The following is a 19,817-nucleotide window of genomic DNA, read 5'->3' as shown; positions in this document are numbered from 1 at the left end:
GAGAGAAATACCCTGTCCATCCTTGAATAACATAAGGTATAGAGGTAAACTTGGGTACCTGCCGAGAGGAAGGTTCCTTGAATCCCTGATCTTTTCTGCCCTTGCAAAACCAGAGAGAAACTGGTTTTTTAACTAGGAATTGATGTTTCATTCCTGTCTTTAATGATTAGACTTAATTTACAGATTATTGTTTTTCTGAATTACTGCCACGTCACCAGCCACCAGGCTGAATCTCTGTCATCTGGTGAATAAATTCCACTGCATAAAGTTGAAAAGCATAGTATTATGATAAGGTGCTTTGGGAAGTGTTGGAAGATGTCGGGCTCACTCACTGCCCACATTGAATACCAGGAAGATGAAGGCTGGCTCTGTCAGGCTGCACACTTTGGGGTTCAGAGGAGTGTCATCCACTCACTGCAAGACCTGGGAGGCTGCTTCCAACGTGAAAGCTGATTTGACTGCGCTGAAGATCTCTTTACAAGTGGCATAGTTAAAGCAAAGTGGTAAACAATGTTGCCTGCAATATGTATGTCACTGTGGACTCCAGGATTTATTCTGCACACCCAGGCTTTCCTCCAGTGGCTGTCAATACTGATGGCTATGTCGCCATGCATCAGGACTTCTCACCCCATGTAGGTAGCATTCCCTGTCCTATATGTGTATTCACACTTTCTTCTCGTATTTTGTATGAAAATGATGAAGAAGCAGCTTTCACCATGGCAGTTTATTTCCCTTAGGACATGTATATTCAAATCACTAGGGATCATTTAGCTGTGAGATTGCACAACTAGCTTTTGGTACACGTCTAAACTAGGGGACTCCTATCTCATTACATACACCTTTTAGAACCACTGAAATCAATGAAAGGGAACTCTAAAATGCTAGTCTTGTGGTTTGCAGGCATTTTACACAATTCTGTACTCGTGTCAGTGAAATGCTAGATCCCACATGGCAGAGACTTGGTCTCTTATTTAGAGGTGCATCTTAGTGTGTGATAACTTCAAGTCCCTTTCTTCCAGAAAGTGATTTCTAATGCGTGGGAAGGAAAGGCAAATTGCTTCCTGCTTCTATCTCCTGCAAAGTGAGTTTGGTCCCTGTGATTCCGTTCACTTGGTTGCTCTTGTAGGAAACCTTCTCTAGACTTGACAGAGGTTGCTCACGTTCATCGTGCTCAGGTACCTGGAAAGATAACCTTCATTTATAGCAGGTACTTCAGTAGCAGTAAAGATTTCTATAGGGGGCCTGGAAAGGGGGAAATACAGTGTAATTCTGTACGAGCCCCTGTCTGTGCTTTAGAACCTATCACAGCAAGTCTAGAGCCACAATATTTTGGTGCTACTACTTTAACAAAACACTCTCAGATATATTAACAGCTAGCAATGTTTTTGTCTTTATATTTCAGGTCTTATTTTCTAACATCGAAGACATTCTTGGTGTTCACAAGGAGTTCCTGGCTGCCCTGGAATTTTGTTTACAACCAGAACCTCAGTCTCAGCATGAACTGGGAAATGTTTTCTTAAAATTTGTAAGTACAATGACTTAACGCTATCTGAAAATGCAGTTTCCTGTCATAAGCTCCCATGCCTCTTAGCTAGCTCTAATCTCTAAGGCTTGTGGCAATACTATGACAATGTGTATCTTGTATGAAAGTTGTAGGTAGGGTGGGAAAAAACTTGTGAATGAGGTTAGAACAATGGAAACCTCATCAAACTCAGCTAAACAACGAAGTATTTTTAGAAACCCTTCCTTTTCCCATTGAATATTTTTTTTTCATTTTTTTCTCACCCAGCTGATCACATTTTATTGCTGAGAATTTGTCTGCTTTGGTTCCAAATGTTTCAAAAAAGCAGCACAATTTAAGTAAATGAATAATTTTTGAGTGTATTGTAGAATTAAAAGAAATTGAAACCCTCAAAGATCAAAATTAAAAACAAAGGAAAAAACATCATTTACAGTAGTTAATGTCTGTGCATACATTTATCCTTCAGTTAATGAAAGGTAGTGTGAGATGGATTATCTTGCTGAAATACAGCACAAGTTACAGCCTTTTACCAGGGAATAAATGAGTACTTGCATTCTGTAGCTCAAAAGTAAATAAAATTTGGCTTTTGGACTCATGATGCTAGCTCAAGAATGTCAGATATTCAAAATGTGAAGTAGTCGTATGATACAAGTTCACTCTGCCAGTTCCAGGTTGTTTAGAACATTTTGATGAGTTACTTGTGTCATCCGACTTCACACCTGCTAGCTGTATTTTTTGTTCTCCTGCTACATCGGTAATGTGAAGATGTGTGCCAGCCTGATGCAGTCAGATTGGTACGGCTGGGTGATCCAGGAAAGCACAGACCCATACTAAGGATTGTGCAATTGCAGCTTATGATCCTACCCTTGCTTCTGTCATTGTAATTTATTTGTTATACTGTGAAATTCTTCCCGTGGTAGATTTTTGTTTTGTTTTTTAACTTGGCCCAATTTTCAATCATATATGTGTGCCATCCTCTGACTAATATACATATAGAACATACTGTATATGCAAGATCAGTTATTACATTCATCTAGTTACAAGCTGGAGTCATTTAAATGCAAAGTTACCTAATTTAAATGTATAATAATTCAAAGCTGCACTTTTTTTTTCACTTGGAGCAGCCCTCCTGAGATGTTTGAAAATTAGAAAGCACGTACCTAATAGCCATTTCTCCAAGTTCTTATTAAACTGCATTAAGCCACAGGCCAACTTCCTATCAAAATCTGTTCTATTATGCTTTTGTAATCAAAATTCAACCCTTCATAGTTCATCAGGTTTGAGTGGACAGCAATTATACAGCTATTCATTACTCATAAAGCTTTACCAACTACCTCTGGTTGTTTAATTTTTATTTATGCTGTGACACTTATTAAAATAGTGTCAAAAAGTGTTATATTGAGACCATGCCCAGAAATTGTATCAGATGTGAGGACTGAGTGTCAGCTGCTGAAAAACATACTGGTGAACTTAGTTAAAGCCTGGAATACCCACTAGAATCATTGCCTACCAACAAGATGTGCTGTACTAATATATTATTATTCATTAGCGACGGTGTCAAAATTAGACGGCTTCTGAGTGATGCTGTCAAATTGTCTACTGTGTTTCAGAGTGGCGCTGAATAAGCAGAAATGTTAAAAGACTGTCATTTGACTGAATTCAAGGCTGGTGTATGTAGTCATTGGTAGTGTTTTCTTGTATATGAACATATAATTTTGTAACTTTATTACTGTTAAATTTAATAATTATGCGATGTTCCTTATTTATCAAACATGCAACAATACAGGAATTATGAAAATGTCATGCATAGGGATGAGGGCTGGTGAGAATTTGTCTTCAGAGAGAGGCAGTTTGACTGAGATCAGTTTACATTGCTGTATGTGGAGTGCATTGCAAATAATGTGTACATCAACTGTTTCATGATCCCCCAGGGAAGAAGCATTGTAGGAAGCAGAATATATATTTAATTCAGAATAGGAATGAGACCAGCTTTTTCTATATAATTACCATAAGGAATTGTAGGAGTACCATTAGGAGCATTGTGGTACCACAAGTCTGAGTAAGGAAGAGTCAACAGAGGATCATCAAGAGAGGAGGAAATAATCTGTCCTTGCTTGCAGATTATGCCAAGGTTTTAGAAGACAAGCTTCACTGGGTATTTGGGAGTGAGGGAGGTGGGATTTGTGTCCTGACACAGTAAAGGCTCCCATAGTGAGTGTCCAGCAAGTGACAGGGAGATGCCAGTGGCAACTGTGGTTCAGAGCAATTATTCAGGTCCTTTCCGCTCAGTCTTCCAAAGCTCCATTTCCCTAATTGGGGCTGTTCTGGTGAAGCACAGACATTAATAAAAAACCCTGTGCAATAGAGACAGTGCTCCTGAAGGTGTTTCCATGGTGCAGAAATCAAGTTTTCTTTAAATGGTATACAGTATTTTGCCACCACAAGTAGCCCTTGCAGCACGCTTGAGGTTTCCTGGAGAAAAAGCCAGCCGCTCTCTGGCAGCGATGCACTCCTGCAACATGGCAGAGTGTATGTTGTTAGGCAGTTTACCCAGAGAAATCATGGGTAACGTGTTTCTTTGGTCTCTCATTTTGGGTGGGGTTCTCTTTTTGCAATGCACTTAGAAGTGCTAGGAAGAACACTCTCATTGCTGCTTATTCATTATTATTAAATCACAGTGTATCCTCAGGAGGGTTTGCAGTGAGGAGGTGACATAAGGCCTGTGATTCTTGAATATAGTGTACCTTCGATCATGATCACCTGGCAAGGTCATTCTTAGACCTGATTATGAACCCAGTCCTTGTCAGCAGCCAGATGTTAGCACAGGTGCTTTACTTCAGAAACTCAATGTTAAAAATGTTTATAAATTTGGTGAACAGCTTGAGAATTCCTGAAGCGCTGTTTTTTCCAGAGATTGCATTTCTTAGTGGTGCATGTTTTCTGTAAGTTTCCTTGTATAATTCATCCTTGATAGAGATTCCCAGATTCCCTGTGCGGAGTTCCAGCAGACTGCAGTGTTTGGGTCCTGTTCTTCTGCAAGCCAGCAGATTTTGCAGGTGTGCCAAAAGAGCAGTCATTGCACACTGACTTTCTGAAGTATTTTAACAGATGATGAAATGCACTTGCTCTGATATTCAGGTGTGAAAAATGGTTTTACTTCAGAAGACAGACATTGTTTGCCCTAGTTGTACTCCATTTGATCAGATGATCATGAAAAGTTCATCGTCTGATGCTCAGTGCTAGAATTTCCAATTTCCTCTGGAGATGTAGTTCAATATGACCATAACAGACAGTAAAGAACATGCTTAAACATTCATTCAAAATAAAATCTGCAGCATTAAACAAAATGGCATGTTGAACAAGTCTTTAACATCAAAGAGAGCATATACACTGAACTTGGAATAATCACATCTCGTCCAGCATAGGCTTGTTTGTGCAGGTCGTGAAAACGTGTGACTGTTTGCAGAGCAGAAATGCAGAGAATTGACAGATGCTGCATTTCTGATATTGCTGTATTGTTAGAGGTTTGGTGACATAGTAGCTAGGAATTTGTTCAAGGGAAATGTGTTTTCTTCTCATTTTTAGGAGCACTGTTGCATCAGCTATCAGTTTTACTGTCAAAGTCATCAGGGATCTTGTTTTGTTGAGAATTATATCTTCTGCTTTGTTTAGGTTTTTCACGTTGATAAAATAGGTTTCAGCCTGCTCTAAAACAAGAAAATGACATACCTTGTTAAAAATGTCCAAATAAAATAGTTACAGTTTTCCAAATGGCTTACTTTCTTTTTCTAGTCAAAACTATTTGGAAATTTGCACTAATTTGTGAGCAGTTCTAATGGGCCCAAAATAGCATATTTAGAGAATAAACTGTTGGTTAAAGATTTATTTTGACCAAACTAAGAACACTGTAGGTTTATTTCCGTCACCAAAATCAGAAGTTCTAGCTGTGTGTCCAGGAGATTTGCTGAGTAAGAAGGTGCCATTTTTGTGGTCACATCTCTGACCATAATTGCAGTTTAATATAGAGTAACTACAGGTTCAGAATTCCTGGGCTAACATCTGTAATTATGTAACTGATAATTTCCTCACCAGGGGATGGGAGAGTCCAGGACTGAATGTCACCCAGAGAGGAAATTAAACACTTCAGACACTGAGTAATTTAAAGCATAGTTCTCATATTTGTGGGTCTCATGCATGAAGGACAGCTGGGAAAGACTTGATGAAAGCACTCTGGTGCGCGTATAATTATTGTACTGACTTGAGCTTTAGCAAAGGGATTTTGTCATGATCTAAATATAACCTCCCAAAACTCCAGACACTCAAAGCAGCAGTCAGAAACCTGAGCAATGATATTTTGCGTGCATTGATGTAACGGATGCTCTTGTGTTAATGGTTACTAATTTTAGTATCAAGCATGCTGCTTGTGTGTATCCAGGGAGTTGAAGAGAGGTGAGAGGAGGAAATGTAGGAGAAACTCACATATCTGTTTTCTCATTCCATAACTCTCCAGTTCTTATGGTTGAAAACAATCCCATGCCTCTCAATTGCTTCTTTTCTATTGTGCTGTGGACCTAGCCCTGCCTTTTCCTGCATCTGGTTGTCAGAAGCCTTTCTTTTCAGCTTCCCAGTATTAATCTCCAGTGCTAATATGAACAGCTGTAGATGAAGGATAAAAGTCTTGAACATCTGCATTCCAGCTCTTTGCACCATACTTCTTGTGCCTGTTGTTTGATTTGCTTTGTACTATTGTTGTTGTGTTTGGAGATACATCTATTTATTATCAGTTCTTCTTTGGAAGTACAAGGAAGGGAAAAAATTTCATCAGATTAGTGATAAAACAAACTCAAAAGCATTTTACAGTCTCTGAGCATGTACATCTAGCCATTGAGTGTCTGACCAGAATGTCAAATTCTCCTAAACTAATATTAACACAATTTCTTTTCCATGTGACAATAGTGAAGGGAATGCTCCGTAAGTGCAGCTGTATTCCCATGGATTCATGTTACTGAACTCCCTCGATTGGCAGTAGTTTTTTGTTTGGATCACCATGAGCTGTCTTAAAAGTAGCTAGATGCTGCAGCTATCTTCAGCTAACACAGGAAGCTCTACCATCTCTGAAGAGTCTAAGGAGTCCAATCAAAACTCAGAAAAAATAACTTCCTAGTTCTGGGGAGAAGAAAAGATTCAGATAGAATGTTTTCAGGCCAGGATCCTAAATCGAAAATTAATGACGTGAATGCTACAACAAACTCTGGAGGGCATTGTCTGTATGGCATGGTGCCTTGAGATGCCGGCTCTGGAAGGTCTCACATATCAAACCTGGCAGAGTGCCATGCTAGTGCATCTAAATTACTTTTGATATGCCAAGTAGCTTGTCAAGAGTATCTCTGTAAGGCACTGTATTGTGGCACGGAAGCGAACCTGAACCAGGAAAGAAACTACTATTGTGAGAAGCACCCAAAAAATTTTGGCTTCTGAGTCACTTAACCTGACTAAAGCCTAATACAGTGTCTTGACCACCCCTTTTATTCCAGTGACTGCAATACTGCAATCTCATAACATAGCTGCTGAAAGTTCAGCCCTACCCAACAGCCTTGAAAGGATCAACTCACTCCTTGCCTAATCTACTCAGGCATGGAAATAGTTGTTACTCTTGTGAATCATTTTAGTGCTTCCAGATATTTGATGACTGCAATGGGTTCAGCATCTCTGATCCTTTTAGTTAGAAGTTGCACTGTCTTTGATTCTGGAGATCAGTAAAGCAGAACTTGGTGCTGCCACCTGACCCTTGTTTCTTAACAGGGTATTTCATTCCGCTACATGTACTGGTGGGTGTGACAAGTTCCAGCATAAGTACCTCAACCTAGTTGTGAAGTTACCTTTCCCTTCCTTTAACTTCTGTAATATGCTGGTGATTTTGCGTGTATCTGATTAAATTCTTTTGTTTAGGGAAACTGTTATGGACAGCTGACCTAGTTTAGTGTTACGTTGAAATAGTGAAGTCTGCTGCTTGTTTCAGAACATGAAGTGAACCAGCCAACACACTGAGGGCTCCCCCTCAGCCCTGAAAAGCAGGGGATTTCCAGCTGGTTTCTTTGTATTACAGTTCCCTTCTAGATCTCTGAGCTTCTTCCAGGACTTGGTTCTTCCTAGCCATCCCTGTTTCTGCCTTGTGCAGGAGTGGTCAGCCCTCTTGCTCCTGGTTTTACTCTGCTGGAATATCCTGACACACATGCAAGCATCCCTGAGATAGCAAAATCCATTCTCTCAGCAAAGAATATACTATTTCAGTGATGCCTTAGGAGGGAAGGTGCTGGAAGATTCTGTGCTCAGAAAGTTGATGTTAACATACAGAAGAGTAAGTTAGGAATCAGTGGAACATGCGTATACATCATTCACATAGAGCAGTATCACGGACTTCATGTAAACCGCAAGCCTAATGACACTCTGAGTGCACACCCTTTGTAAAGAATTTGGTATCAGATGATGAAAAAATAGTCACTCCAGTTTTGTCTGAGTCAATAAATTACTATGTTTTTCCTTGCAGAAAGACAGATTCTTTGTGTATGAGGAGTACTGTAGCAACCACGAGAAAGCACTCAGACTGCTGATGGAATTGAACAAGATCCCAACAGTGAGAGCATTCCTCTTGGTAAGCACCTTCTTTAGCACTCTTGACTTAATGATCTGACTTTTCACTGTACTCATAATAACCCTTTGGTATCCCAGGAACGCTGGGCATTTTTCAGACATTGCCCATTCCAGGTATGCAACACTCAGGATGGATAGGTATTGAAATCACTGATGAGTTCAAGCACAGAACTAAACACAGCTCTGGTATGAGTGATTTCAGTGGAAGCAGGGTTGACTGTATGGTTGTGGTTTTTTTTTTTGTTTTTTTAAAAGAAGCAACAGAAAGTTTGAGCAAAGATTGTGAAAGAACTAATGCAATAAGGCAGCAGCAGGGCTGTGACTAGTTCCCGGTGGATCTGATTTCCTGCTCAGTTCTCTGACCAATTCGCCATCTGCAGACCCACCAGAAAAATTGTGGCCTGCTTCTGACACCCTTTTCCCCATGAGTCCAGCTGTGGGAAAGAAGTGTAGTCTGGATGAATTGTTTTGACTGCATCATTGCTGCTTGTATCAAAAATTACCTAACTCCTCATCCAACCCATGATGTATTAGTATCTATGTTGGGAGGGACTGTGGCATGCAGCCTTCATATGCCTCTGTAGAGGATGGGCTGGGAGGAGAAACAACCAGTAGAAAACGCCTTCTGCCCAACATTCGTTATTTTTCTTTCTTTGATGTTTCTCTTCCTAGCTTTCACTCCCATTCTGCTTGATTTTTGGATGTCTTGTTTTCCTGGCCATAGATGCATGGCACTTGGAATGCTGTTGGCATGTAGGTGAGGGACTAATTCTGCACATTTGCTTTTTTTTCTTCGTAAATGCTATGAGGTAAAAGAAAGGCTGACTTTTTGCAGAGGACCGGCGCTTCTTTCTGTGCTTCTTTCTGTGCTTTTTTTCTTTCTGCCAAAGGTCTGCTATTTCCCAATATAGCACAGCAAAAGAAAACTTCTGCATAAATGTCTGTCATAAACAGGGCCAGGGCATTCTTTTAGCCACAAAATACAGGCCTTGGAGGGAGCAGCAGGGACAAACACTCATGCCATTAGGCAGTCAGAATCTTTGTCGTGTCTGAGTTTTTATGAACCTTTTTAAACTATTAGTTTGAGTCACCAAATGACCTTTTCCTTGTTCATGAGTTCCTCTGGGTGCTTCTGTTGAGGGAAATGAATAAGAAAGAGGAGACACAAAAGTGCATGTAAACACCATCTTTCCCAACATTCAGAGTGTTCTCCACTTCCACTGGATTGGCAAAAGTCTTCTGTCTGTGTTACCGGCAGCAGCTGGCAAACTGATTATGAGGCACATAAAAGATGTCACACTGTCTGCTATGGCTTGCTGCAGCACCTGAATCCAAGAGGCTCTTAAAATAGCAGTAAATATGGGAGGAGAGGCAACACTGAAGTGTCTACTTTGCTGTGGCTGCTGTAATTTCTTCCAGGCCTCCTTTTTCTTTTCCACTGCCTCCTAAAGCCAATGCTACCATGCAGAGAAAGCTGCATTAAAATACAAAGCTTTGCTTGTGAGGATAGATTTGGCCCGATTGTCCCCTCACAGCTGCTGAAATATAGAATGTGGGAATGTGTTTGAAAAATCAGTAAGTGTTAAAGGGCAGTTTTGAGCCCAGAGCTAGAGAGAGGGCTGAAAGACGAGATGGGAAGGACTGAATCACTCGAGACTTGGAAAATTGGACAGGGAGCATTGTGAGCTGGTAGCCAACGCCACAGATTGAGAATGGCCTGGGGAGGGGTTATTTTACAGACAATTGTCTGTAAAAATACCAGTTAGGACTAATGAGATTTATGTATGATGTCTGTGAACATTCCTTGAAGAGGAGGATTGTTGAACTACAGCCAAAAACCCACTAAATTTCAGAGTGTGTCTGAGCCACAGCACACATTTCACAGGGAAAAATGTTATCAGTGATGCCCCAAAGCAAGCACATCTTGGCTGAACCAAATTTCAACTTCAGCTTCAGTTGACAGGACAGGTTTGCAACTGGGGTGATTTTTGGAGCAAAATTGTCCAGATTCATGGTCAAACATAGGAATGTAGACTGAAATAGGTTTGAAGTCCATCTGAGTCCACTACCTGTCTCTGGCAGCAGCCAATAACGGAATCTTCAGGGGAATGTATGAAAAGTTTACAGTAAGTTCAGTATTTGTTTATCAGACAGAGATTACAGATTATTGTGAGAAAATAAGGACAGGTCAAGGACTGTAGATTTTCTTTTTTTTTTTTTTTTTGGTGTCATACCCAATTCTTATACTCCCCTTCCATGTCAATCCTGAGAAATGAATTTCCATAATCTGCTGAGAAGTTAAGCATTGCTTGTTTTGAGGTAGTGTGTGCAAATTTCTGTGAAATAATTCTTCTGGAATGCAGGGCCCCATCAAATTTGTGTGAACTCATTGTGTGAGTATTGCAAGGGTTGATTAGTTGCTGCTTCTGTTCCTCAACCTAAAATCTATTTGGATTTGGATTTCTTTGGTGTATTGTTGCAATAGTTGTCCCCTTCCTTACTGTGTTTAAACAACACTGGGATAGTAGTAATTTTGCCAGGTAGAAAAATGCCCTTCACCTTTTTTCTGTTTGGAAGTTAGAGCTTCGAAAAAATAATGCTGAAACCAATTTTTTGTTGTTGTTGTTGTTCAATGAGCTGCAGAATTTTTGAAACCTGATTTCCTTAAATTTCATTGCCTCTTGCACCTCCTACTTACAATGTGGCCTTGCCTGCATGTCCCATAGTTTTTCTGCTGGGAAGGCAACAACATGTGCTGTGACAAGTTGAGAGCTACACGTGTGCTGGTTAGCCAGCCAGTGAGCCTGTGCTGTTTGTCCAGCTGTGCGTAGACATAATGTTTTGCCAGAGAATTGGTGGATGTGATGCAGATGATTCATTTATTTCAATTCCACTTTGATCTCCTTCAGACATGAGGATTGGACTAGAGTTAATTATATGATCAGTAGTTAGTAGGCTTTATTTTAGCCTGGAAGAGTTTTCTGGACCAACAGCTCAAACTTTTCATAGTGACAGACAAATGATCGTATCAAACATGGGGGGATAGGCTGGATTATTTTCGGTAATGGTGCATCTAGGTTTGCTGATTGTCATTGTGTTGTTATGACATTTTTTTGAGTCACCAGCTGTATAATATTTCTGTGGGAAGATACCTTTCTACACAATCACTGTTATCCGTAGCAAATTTTCTTTTGCTGCTGCATGAACAGCTTTGCAGTCTTGATGGCTGTATTTCAGTGGTGAATGAAGTCCCATTTCCTGTATCTTAGGTGCAGCAAAGTGCTTTCTACAGTAATGTGTGTTAGGAATACAAAATCATGTCAAAGAGCATCTGAAAGCTTTGTGTCTGAGGTAACATTTGTATCCTTCTTTTGATTATAGGGTTGCATGCTTTTGGGAGGCAGAAAGACGACAGACATTCCACTAGAGGGTTATCTGCTGACTCCAATTCAAAGAATTTGCAAATACCCACTTCTGCTTAAGGTAAACCAAAGAAAGTATTTCTCAAGATGGTTGTTTATTTCTTGGAGTGATTCTGCATTTTTTTTAGCTCTGACTTTTGTTGTCACTACTACCTGCTTGGTTTGCACTTGTAAAAGTTGGATGCTGTCTGAAGGAAATGGCTTTTTAGGGGTACAGTCAAAAAGCCGGCTGATGCTGACGTGCTGCTAAATCTTGTAATGATGTGGGTAGACCAGACAGGGTAACTTACTAACTAATGCTTTTTGACTTCAGATCTCTTGAGATGTTTACTAAGGCTTGTCAGTGTTACTTCAGCCACTTCCTGAAAAGCTGTTTACAGATAGAATTCTGTTAGTGTTCTGAGGGACTGGATGTCTCTGGGGACTCTAAAATGGGATACATCTTTCATCACAGGGTCTCTAGTTTGAGCGTGTTCAGGTCAGTAATGATCAAAATCCTGTATCATCTGACAGCTGTTTGGTGGCTTGTTTGAAAACTGTTTGTTCGTCTCAGAAGAGTTCCCAATGGACTGGTGTCATGGCAGAAATGACTACTGCAATTGGCACTAATTGGCCCCCTTGCTAGTATTCTTACTGTAGGAGCTAAAGAATAAAAGACCTAAAAAGATCTAACTTGCCTCTCATCCCTCCAGGTCAGGGCTGGATCACATGCCTAGTGGGGACAAGGAGAGGGAAAAGGAGAAAGCAGTTTCTGGGAGAGCTTGCATCACTGGTGGCCTTGTAGTTACTCTGTGGCTAACAGCCATCAATCTTCAGTCATGTCAGTCTCTTTTTCAGTCAGAGTAGCATTACATTTCCTAAAAGAAAATTAATGAATAGAAACTATAAGAAGAAGTTGCCTCATATTTTGAAAGACAGGTCCCTTCCTGAGTTGTGGAAGAAAGGAAGAATTCTGTGATGACCTGGAGCTCTTGGTCACAGACTGACCACATGAATCAACTGTATGCCATGTAAAGCTGTTGCAGTGCTGTGTCCATACATTCAGCATGATTAAGGATTTTCACAGGTACAAGCTGGTTAGCTCGATACTGATCTGTTGTTCCATTTAAAATTTCTTCATCTGATAAATGTTTAAATTATTTCTTTCCATCCAATTGGATCTTTCAGAGCTGAATTTTGAAAACATGTCTTTCTTTCAGGTAGATTAATTGTTGTGTATGCAGCTGTGCACAAACCCATCTTACAGCAGATACTTATGCACCGATCCTTATGGACCTAGCTACTGGGGTTTATGTGTATACAGCCAGTTTATCAGTCCAGTCAATCTATCCACAGCTCCACTTACAGTTTGAACAAACAAAAGCACACATGATTTAGACACATAGCAGGAGAAGCTAGTGTGTGAGACTGCTACAAACATTTCTTCCAAAGTATTAATAATAGTCAAGACAGGCAAGGATGCATAGATCAGGAAAGCATGTAAACAGCTTCAGCTCTGATTTCTCTTCAGAGAGGAATGGTTATACAGAGATAATTGAAAACCCAGTGTCGCCTCAGTTTAAGTCCATGGTGTTTATTTGGGGTTAGTGTGGAGAGAATTTGATGCCTGTTCAGTCTGTGGATCTGCATGATGACTGCGAGTGACATCCATGTGCACAGAAAGGGAGTTCCTATGGCATCCAATATGGTAAATGGACCAGGGGATGTGGGGACTTCAAAATGTGCATTCCTGACAAAGTATTTTGATAGTGTTTATGTTTTCTTGTTTTCTCTTGGTGGTGTGGTCTGTGATTCTTATCTAGCTGTGTGTTCGAGTGAAAATCAGAGATTGTTTTGATTCCTTACAGAGATCCCTTTTCTATTTTCCAAGAAACTTCAACCAGAGAAGGTAGTGGCTGGGTTCTTAACTTTGAACTGATCTCTACATTTGTGCCATTACTAAATGTCTTAGTTTGGGCTGCAATAGAGTTAATATTCCTTTTCAGGGACTAGATGAGTGCTGTGTTTTGGATTTAGCTTTGGGTTTGGTATGAGAAAAATGCTGATAGCACACTGATGTTTTCAGCTGCTGCTGAGACTTCAAGGACTCTCCGACTCTCCATGTCCTGCCCGTGCGCAAGGGCACAGGGAGCAGGGAGGGAGCACGGCCAGAGCACCTGACCCCAACTGGCCAGTGAAATATTCCATATCATGGAACATCATGCTCACTATATAGAGGAGGGGTGGTCGGGAAGGAGCTCTCTCGCTTCCGGGATTGTGATTGTGGGATCTTGGTACCTCGGGGTCGCTGGCTGGGAATGGGCTGGATATTGGTGAGCAGGTGGTGAGCAATTACACTGTACATTGCCTGTTTATATATTTCTTTTTGTTTTCCCCCCATCATCGTTATTGTTTTCATTTTATTGCCATTATTAAACTGTCCTTATCTCAGCCTGCGAGTCTCCCTTCACCCCTCTGATCCCCTCCCCCATTCCCAGGTGGGGAGGGGGAAGGGAGGGTGATTAGCTGTGGGGGTTGGTTGCCGATCAGGCCCAAACCACAACACTAAAAGATGCAGTATTAATCTTCTGCAGATTTCCTGTCATAGTTACCCATTGTATGAAGGGAGTCATTAATGGGTACTAACCCTGAAGACCAGGTTCCTTCATCTACTTATTCCATGCTAGAGACATCTTAATCCAGCCAGAGTGGTCAATATCTGGTGTACCCTTTCTATGCTTATCTAAAATGATCTTTAACCAGTTTTATCCCAATAACCAAAAGATCACTGGTAGCACCTCATATTTCTTCTGTTTTGCTCTTTGTACTTGATAAGCTTGAAGGAACTCTGAAGTCAGTGGGGTTTCCTGTATCAGACCTGACCACTCAGTATGTGGATCACCAGTCGTCTCTCAAGCGGAGTTTGAAGATCTCCGCTCTAAGCCATGCACACGGCTGTCTTCGAGAACTCCCTATGTTTCTTCTGCACCTCAGTGCCTCTTCTTTTTTCTCTTTTTAGAATGACTTAGTTGTTGAATCACCCATTGCTAATTAGACCTGCTTAATTCATAAGCTTTTTGGAAAACATGATTATGAGTGGTGGACTTCTATAAGTTCAGACAATCTGTAGACTTTTTATCTACTGACAGAAGCTTGACTTACAAATTAAAATCTCTGTTCTGTTTTAAAAGATTTAAAGATACTAGAATGGCAGAACCTGCCAATAATACACCTTTTCCTGAAATCTCAGGGCTTTTACTTTAGTGCCATGAAGATGCTGGCTGCAGAAACACACCTGAAAGAAGCACACCCCTTTGATTACAAGGTAGTAGCATCATCAGTGCAATGACACTTTGATGTTATCAGCTTAAATTTTCCCATTCCTGTGTACCGTTTTGGGACCGGTCTTTCTGAAGGGGTTCTATATTTGGAATGGGAAGAGCTACAAACCTGTTTATCTTGCTTTTCTTTAAGAATTTGTTTTGGAAGGGGGATACTAAAAAAGACTAGAACAAAATAAATATTTCTAAACTATAATTCAAGTCTTTCCAAGTTCAGTGGCAACTGAAGTCCTTGGGCTCTGGTGACCAAATTTTGGCCTGTGGAAATAAGATGGTGGTTTCCACTTTCTCACATGCATACAGTTGTATATGTCAAAAGGCCTGGTGGCACAAACATTCCTTCTTTGAAAGCCAAACCCAAGACCAGCAGGGCTAAAACTGAAAGAGTGTTTCCTGCCTTCAAGCCATAGTGGGGTAGAATAAAGATAAATTTGTGCTCTGATGCTGACACTGTGCCTGCCTGCTGGGGTGATGACTCTGGTGTTTGTCTCTGGTGGGGTAGACCCAGACCCCTGTGCACTTGTCGAACAAATAGCCATGAAGGGATCTCGCGAACGGGATGAGGCGTCTTGTGATGCAGCATTCCATTTTTCTATGGATTTCTTTTTGTATACAGGCTGATACTGATCACACGCTGTTCACTATTTGAAGTTTCTTGGACAGGAAATAAAAATTTTAGGAAAAAGCTGAGAGGAATTTCATTTCAGTTAGGCAACAAATCTGCCTGTCAGTGAGATTATGCCATTACTAAGGATTGTTCAGCTCAGAAAATATCTGTGATCATTAGGAAGTGTAGTTGATGCCGATTCTGGAAGGTAGCGAATTCATAGTGAATAAACTGTATCCTGTTCAAGACTTGTTTGATACTTGCTAGCATGAAATTACCAGATTTGACACCAACATTTCAGATGTGAGAACAGCTAAGGGAAAACACAGGCTTAGTGCTGACCAGGGAAATGTAACTCTCCAGGCAAGGGGGGAAAAAAAAAGGTAGATACAAAAATAACACAGCCCTCAAATTAAGTGTTTGCTCTCCCTTTGCTACTGAACTGCAGTTATTGCTCCTGAAATAGCTGTTTTGTATTCATGGGGATTGGATCTTATTTTATCTAATTCCCAGGGCAAACAGATACGATTGTATTATAACTGATTAGAAAAGTCATAGACTAGAGCTATCCTACTTTCCTCTTCTGTTTTGTTTTTAGCAAGAGTCTGTGAACATACAGATTTTCTGATAACTATATGACCTTGTTATAGTGTAAGTGTAGTTCAGTATAGCTAAGGAGTAAGGTTTGATAAAGATAGTATGAACACAGTAATTCAGACTTGTCTGAGTTTGAAAGTCAACCTAAATAGCAGGGTAAGGCACATGTTTAAAATACTATAACTATTTTTTATTAATACCATATGTGAGTATTCCTTTTCAGAATAATAGCATCTAGCATGGAGTTAGTTTGGGTTACTTAATTAGGAATAATATACTGGAATATCTTCCAAGTGCAGATACACTTTAAACATGTATAACCAATAATTTCCAATATTAAGGCATCCTGCAATTGGTGATCTTATGTTTTCTCATCCTCTGAAATTATTTGGGTTTTTTTGAACTAACAAATAATGGAGACAGAACAATGATTCAAATTATGGTGATTGATAAATTTTAATTTTATTTATAATTTCCATTTTTTGTGAACCAAGCATTGCAGCTTTGTAGTGGCTGACTGTTTTGTTTTGTTGGGGTGTTGGAATTTTGAGGAGTTGTTTTTTGGTGTTTGGGCTTTGTGTGGTTTTTGTTTTTTGTTTTTTTTTTTTTTGTTTTTTTTTTTTTTGTTGTTGTTTTTTTGTTTTTTTTTTTTTAGTTTTAAAATTTTGATTGCTTTCTTTCTGTCTAATTTTCTAATTTGCAAGCCTAATATGTGGTTTGAAGGGTGGGACTCAAGCCTAGCCATGGTGTTTCATAATCTCTGTGAAAATAGAGAATTAATGATATTAATATTTTTATCCCTAATACAGTTTTTGTCTGCTTCAGACAGCATGCAAGAAAATTAGTACAGAATTTATTGGTCAGTAAATTAGTTTTAGCCCTAGTCCAAAACCTCTCATGTGACTTCCACTTCTTTTTCTTTCTGTGAAACTTTAGCAAGTGATTTGAAGTTTATCTGGGGATGTAGGAGTTCTGAATATTTGCTAGCTATGAGCTTCATTATAAAATTTCCTTAAAAGTGAAAAAGGGGCTTGGAGCAGGCTCAAACAAAACAGAACTGTGCTTGCGGTGATGTCCATTATGATTTGGTAAGAAGAAAAGAAGCAAAGGCAAACAGATGCACAGACCTTGAGAGTGTATATTGTGTGAGCAACTTAAAACTCCAGTGCGTGTAGGTACACTGGAAAGCTTGCCAAGTAAGTATTTCTAGCAGAGCATTTTGGATTAAGGCAGCTCTGTCTCACGGCTAATAATTGTATGACTCTGTATTAATTAGTGTGAACCATACTACTTAAGAGTAGAAGCAGCTGTTGTGTAAACCAATCTCTGAACAAAAATAGCCTTTTTCCCTTAATAAAGAGCATTTATGTCAGCAAGAAGAAAACCCTAGGGGAGTGGTGATCATGAGTTAATCACACCATTGGGGGTGGGGATTAGGAGCAGTCCTTTTCTGTCTCCTTCCTCCCAACACAGGAGGAATGTGCAGCACATGATAGCCGCACCCCTACGGGCTCCTGCTAGCCCAGCTCATGTCACAGAGGTTGCTTCTTGTCTGATGTCTGTTCTCTTAAGGAATTGCTCAGACTTCAGCCAGAATTGCACATTCCATCTCTGATCCTTCAAAAATTTCTCGTAATGTACACAACTCCATGGACGATTTAGGGCAGTAATTATATATTGCTTCATGTGATGGAAGACTCATTGGCCATAGGAGGGAAAGAAAAACCTGGATGCAAAAGGCTGAGTGACCAGATTCAGAATCCTCTTGAAAGGAAAAGCCCAGCAGTGGGGCACACATAGCCCTCAATAAATGCAGTGCCTGGACTTGGAAGGGGAAAGATGGGAAGCCAGTGGTGTAGATACAGAACTGGATGAAGAAAAGTTAACTCCCTGTCTCCCTCTTTGCCCCCTCCATTCCTCTTAGAGCTGCTTAATGAACAGAACCTTCTGACTGGCCAGAATTGAATATATTTTGTCTTTGGGGGTTTGGGATTTTGTTGTTTGTTTTCTCTCTCTTTCCCCCAACTCCCCCACTCCGCCCACCCCCCCCCCCCAAAAAAAAAAAAAAAAAAGGGTGTTGTGCTTAGATTCATGACATTGACTGGTTGAAATCCAACTCTGTGTAGCATGACATTAAAAATTATATATACCCTACAGAGTTGTAAGGAACATTGCCAATTTATAAATCATGCTTCTGTCTTCCACACTTTTTATATATAATCACAAATAACTGGTGATATTTATAAAACTGGAAACATGTTTTTGTTACATTTTAATTTAGCATATGTCATAGGTTTGATGGCACATTGAATATAATCTGTTTTACTGATTTATTGTTGCCTGTCTCATCTTTACCCTGCAGAAACATTGACATAAATTATAAATTTAAAAAATATACAGAATAGAAAAAACCTGTTGTGATTGGCAGGTATGCAAATAGAGCCTAGTGTAACATTTATTTTCTGGTTAGTTTAATTGGAAAAAGAGTTTTAATACAAGTGAATATTAAAAAAATGTAGAACACAAATATAAAACTGGAAATGTTTATATTCACAGAAACATTTGGGGTTTTTTTTAGAAAAGACAAATTTTGGATCTGAACTGTTTATTAGCACAACTTTTTAAACTGATAAGCAAAGAAATATGTTGTCTTCGTTATCTCTCTAATTCTGAGATGTTCAGTAGCTAACCAACAGATGTATCTCTGAAACAGTATTTTATCTATGCATTGGTTTGTAGTGCAAAGCAAAACAGCCCAGCCCGGCAAGCAATGATTTGCACCAGTCAGTGCACAATGTTAACATTCATTGTTCAAAATCCACGTTAAGCCATGTCTGAGTGGCCTCAGGAGTATAAAGATAGGAGGAAGGAATTTTTAAAATAGAGAGACTTGTAAAATTCAGCGGCAAAACGTGTGTGCAGTTGTCAGGTTCAAGTACACAGACAGTCATTTTTGTGTGACAATGGAGGACATGGGGAAGGATGACAGACATTTTTAAAAAAAAAAAATCAGTTAAGCAGAATAACATCCTTTTTTCTAGGTAATATTAAAACTGTGTTTACATTAAAAAAAACCCTCTAGTTTCCTCTGCCTGCCTGCATTGTTCGCTCATCATCCCCCCTGCAACCTCTTTGCTTCTTCCTGTGTAATGTTCTTTTTGCTGAGTTCTCTCCTCATAGTTTGTTTGTTTGTGTGTTTGGTTTTCTTGGGCAGGAGGTTAAGCACAATTAGCAAATAGACAAATGCATGAGCAGCTGATGCATCTTACTTAGGTGATTTAGTTCTTATATTTAGATTCTATCTTATTTAGAACTCTTCTAGCCTTAAGCTATTTAAAGCTGCATCTGAGACTGAAATACTTAAGTTGGAAATTATTTTACTCCATTGCATTTCTGAGTAGATGAGATGTAAATGTCCTACCCCACCTTTCTGTATGCTCTTCAGGACACTACAGATGGATGTAGATGACTTGGCATGCTCTGTTACTCCCTTTGTAAACTGAGTTGTGTTCTGTGTGTAGGTGTTATGAATGGCACAACCTCAATCTTTGCGATTGTGAGAGAGGCATGAAATAAAGAAAATTCTGTGCCCAGAGGACACAGTTCCCATTTCTGTCTTTGTTCTTTAAAAAACAGAGATTATTTTTTTTCCCCAGTTTCTGATGCAGAATACCTTTGTCAGAGGATAATTGTGAAGA

At 39.8% G+C, this 19,817-nt stretch overlaps 1 protein-coding gene across 2 annotated transcripts in view; it reads left to right on the top strand.

Moving 5' to 3' along the window:
- The window catches only part of PREX1 (phosphatidylinositol-3,4,5-trisphosphate dependent Rac exchange factor 1), a 168,806-nt gene that overhangs the window by 71,498 nt on the left and 77,491 nt on the right, over window positions 1-19,817 (top strand). For both annotated transcript variants that reach the window (XM_032993589.2, XM_032993588.2), the window contains exons 3-5: window positions 1,403-1,525; window positions 8,070-8,174; window positions 11,555-11,656. In XM_032993589.2, the coding sequence (XP_032849480.2) occupies window positions 1,403-1,525; window positions 8,070-8,174; window positions 11,555-11,656 (330 nt within the window). The remainder of the gene's footprint in view (window positions 1-1,402; window positions 1,526-8,069; window positions 8,175-11,554; window positions 11,657-19,817) is intronic.

The sequence above is a fragment of the Tyto alba genome, unplaced genomic scaffold (assembly GCF_018691265.1).
Source record: "Tyto alba isolate M040663 unplaced genomic scaffold, T.alba_DEE_v4.0 Super-Scaffold_33, whole genome shotgun sequence".
In the NCBI taxonomy this organism is placed as follows: Eukaryota; Metazoa; Chordata; class Aves; order Strigiformes; family Tytonidae; genus Tyto; species Tyto alba.
Note: the sequence above shows the minus strand (reverse complement) of the source record. Positions and strands in the feature narration are given on the sequence as shown.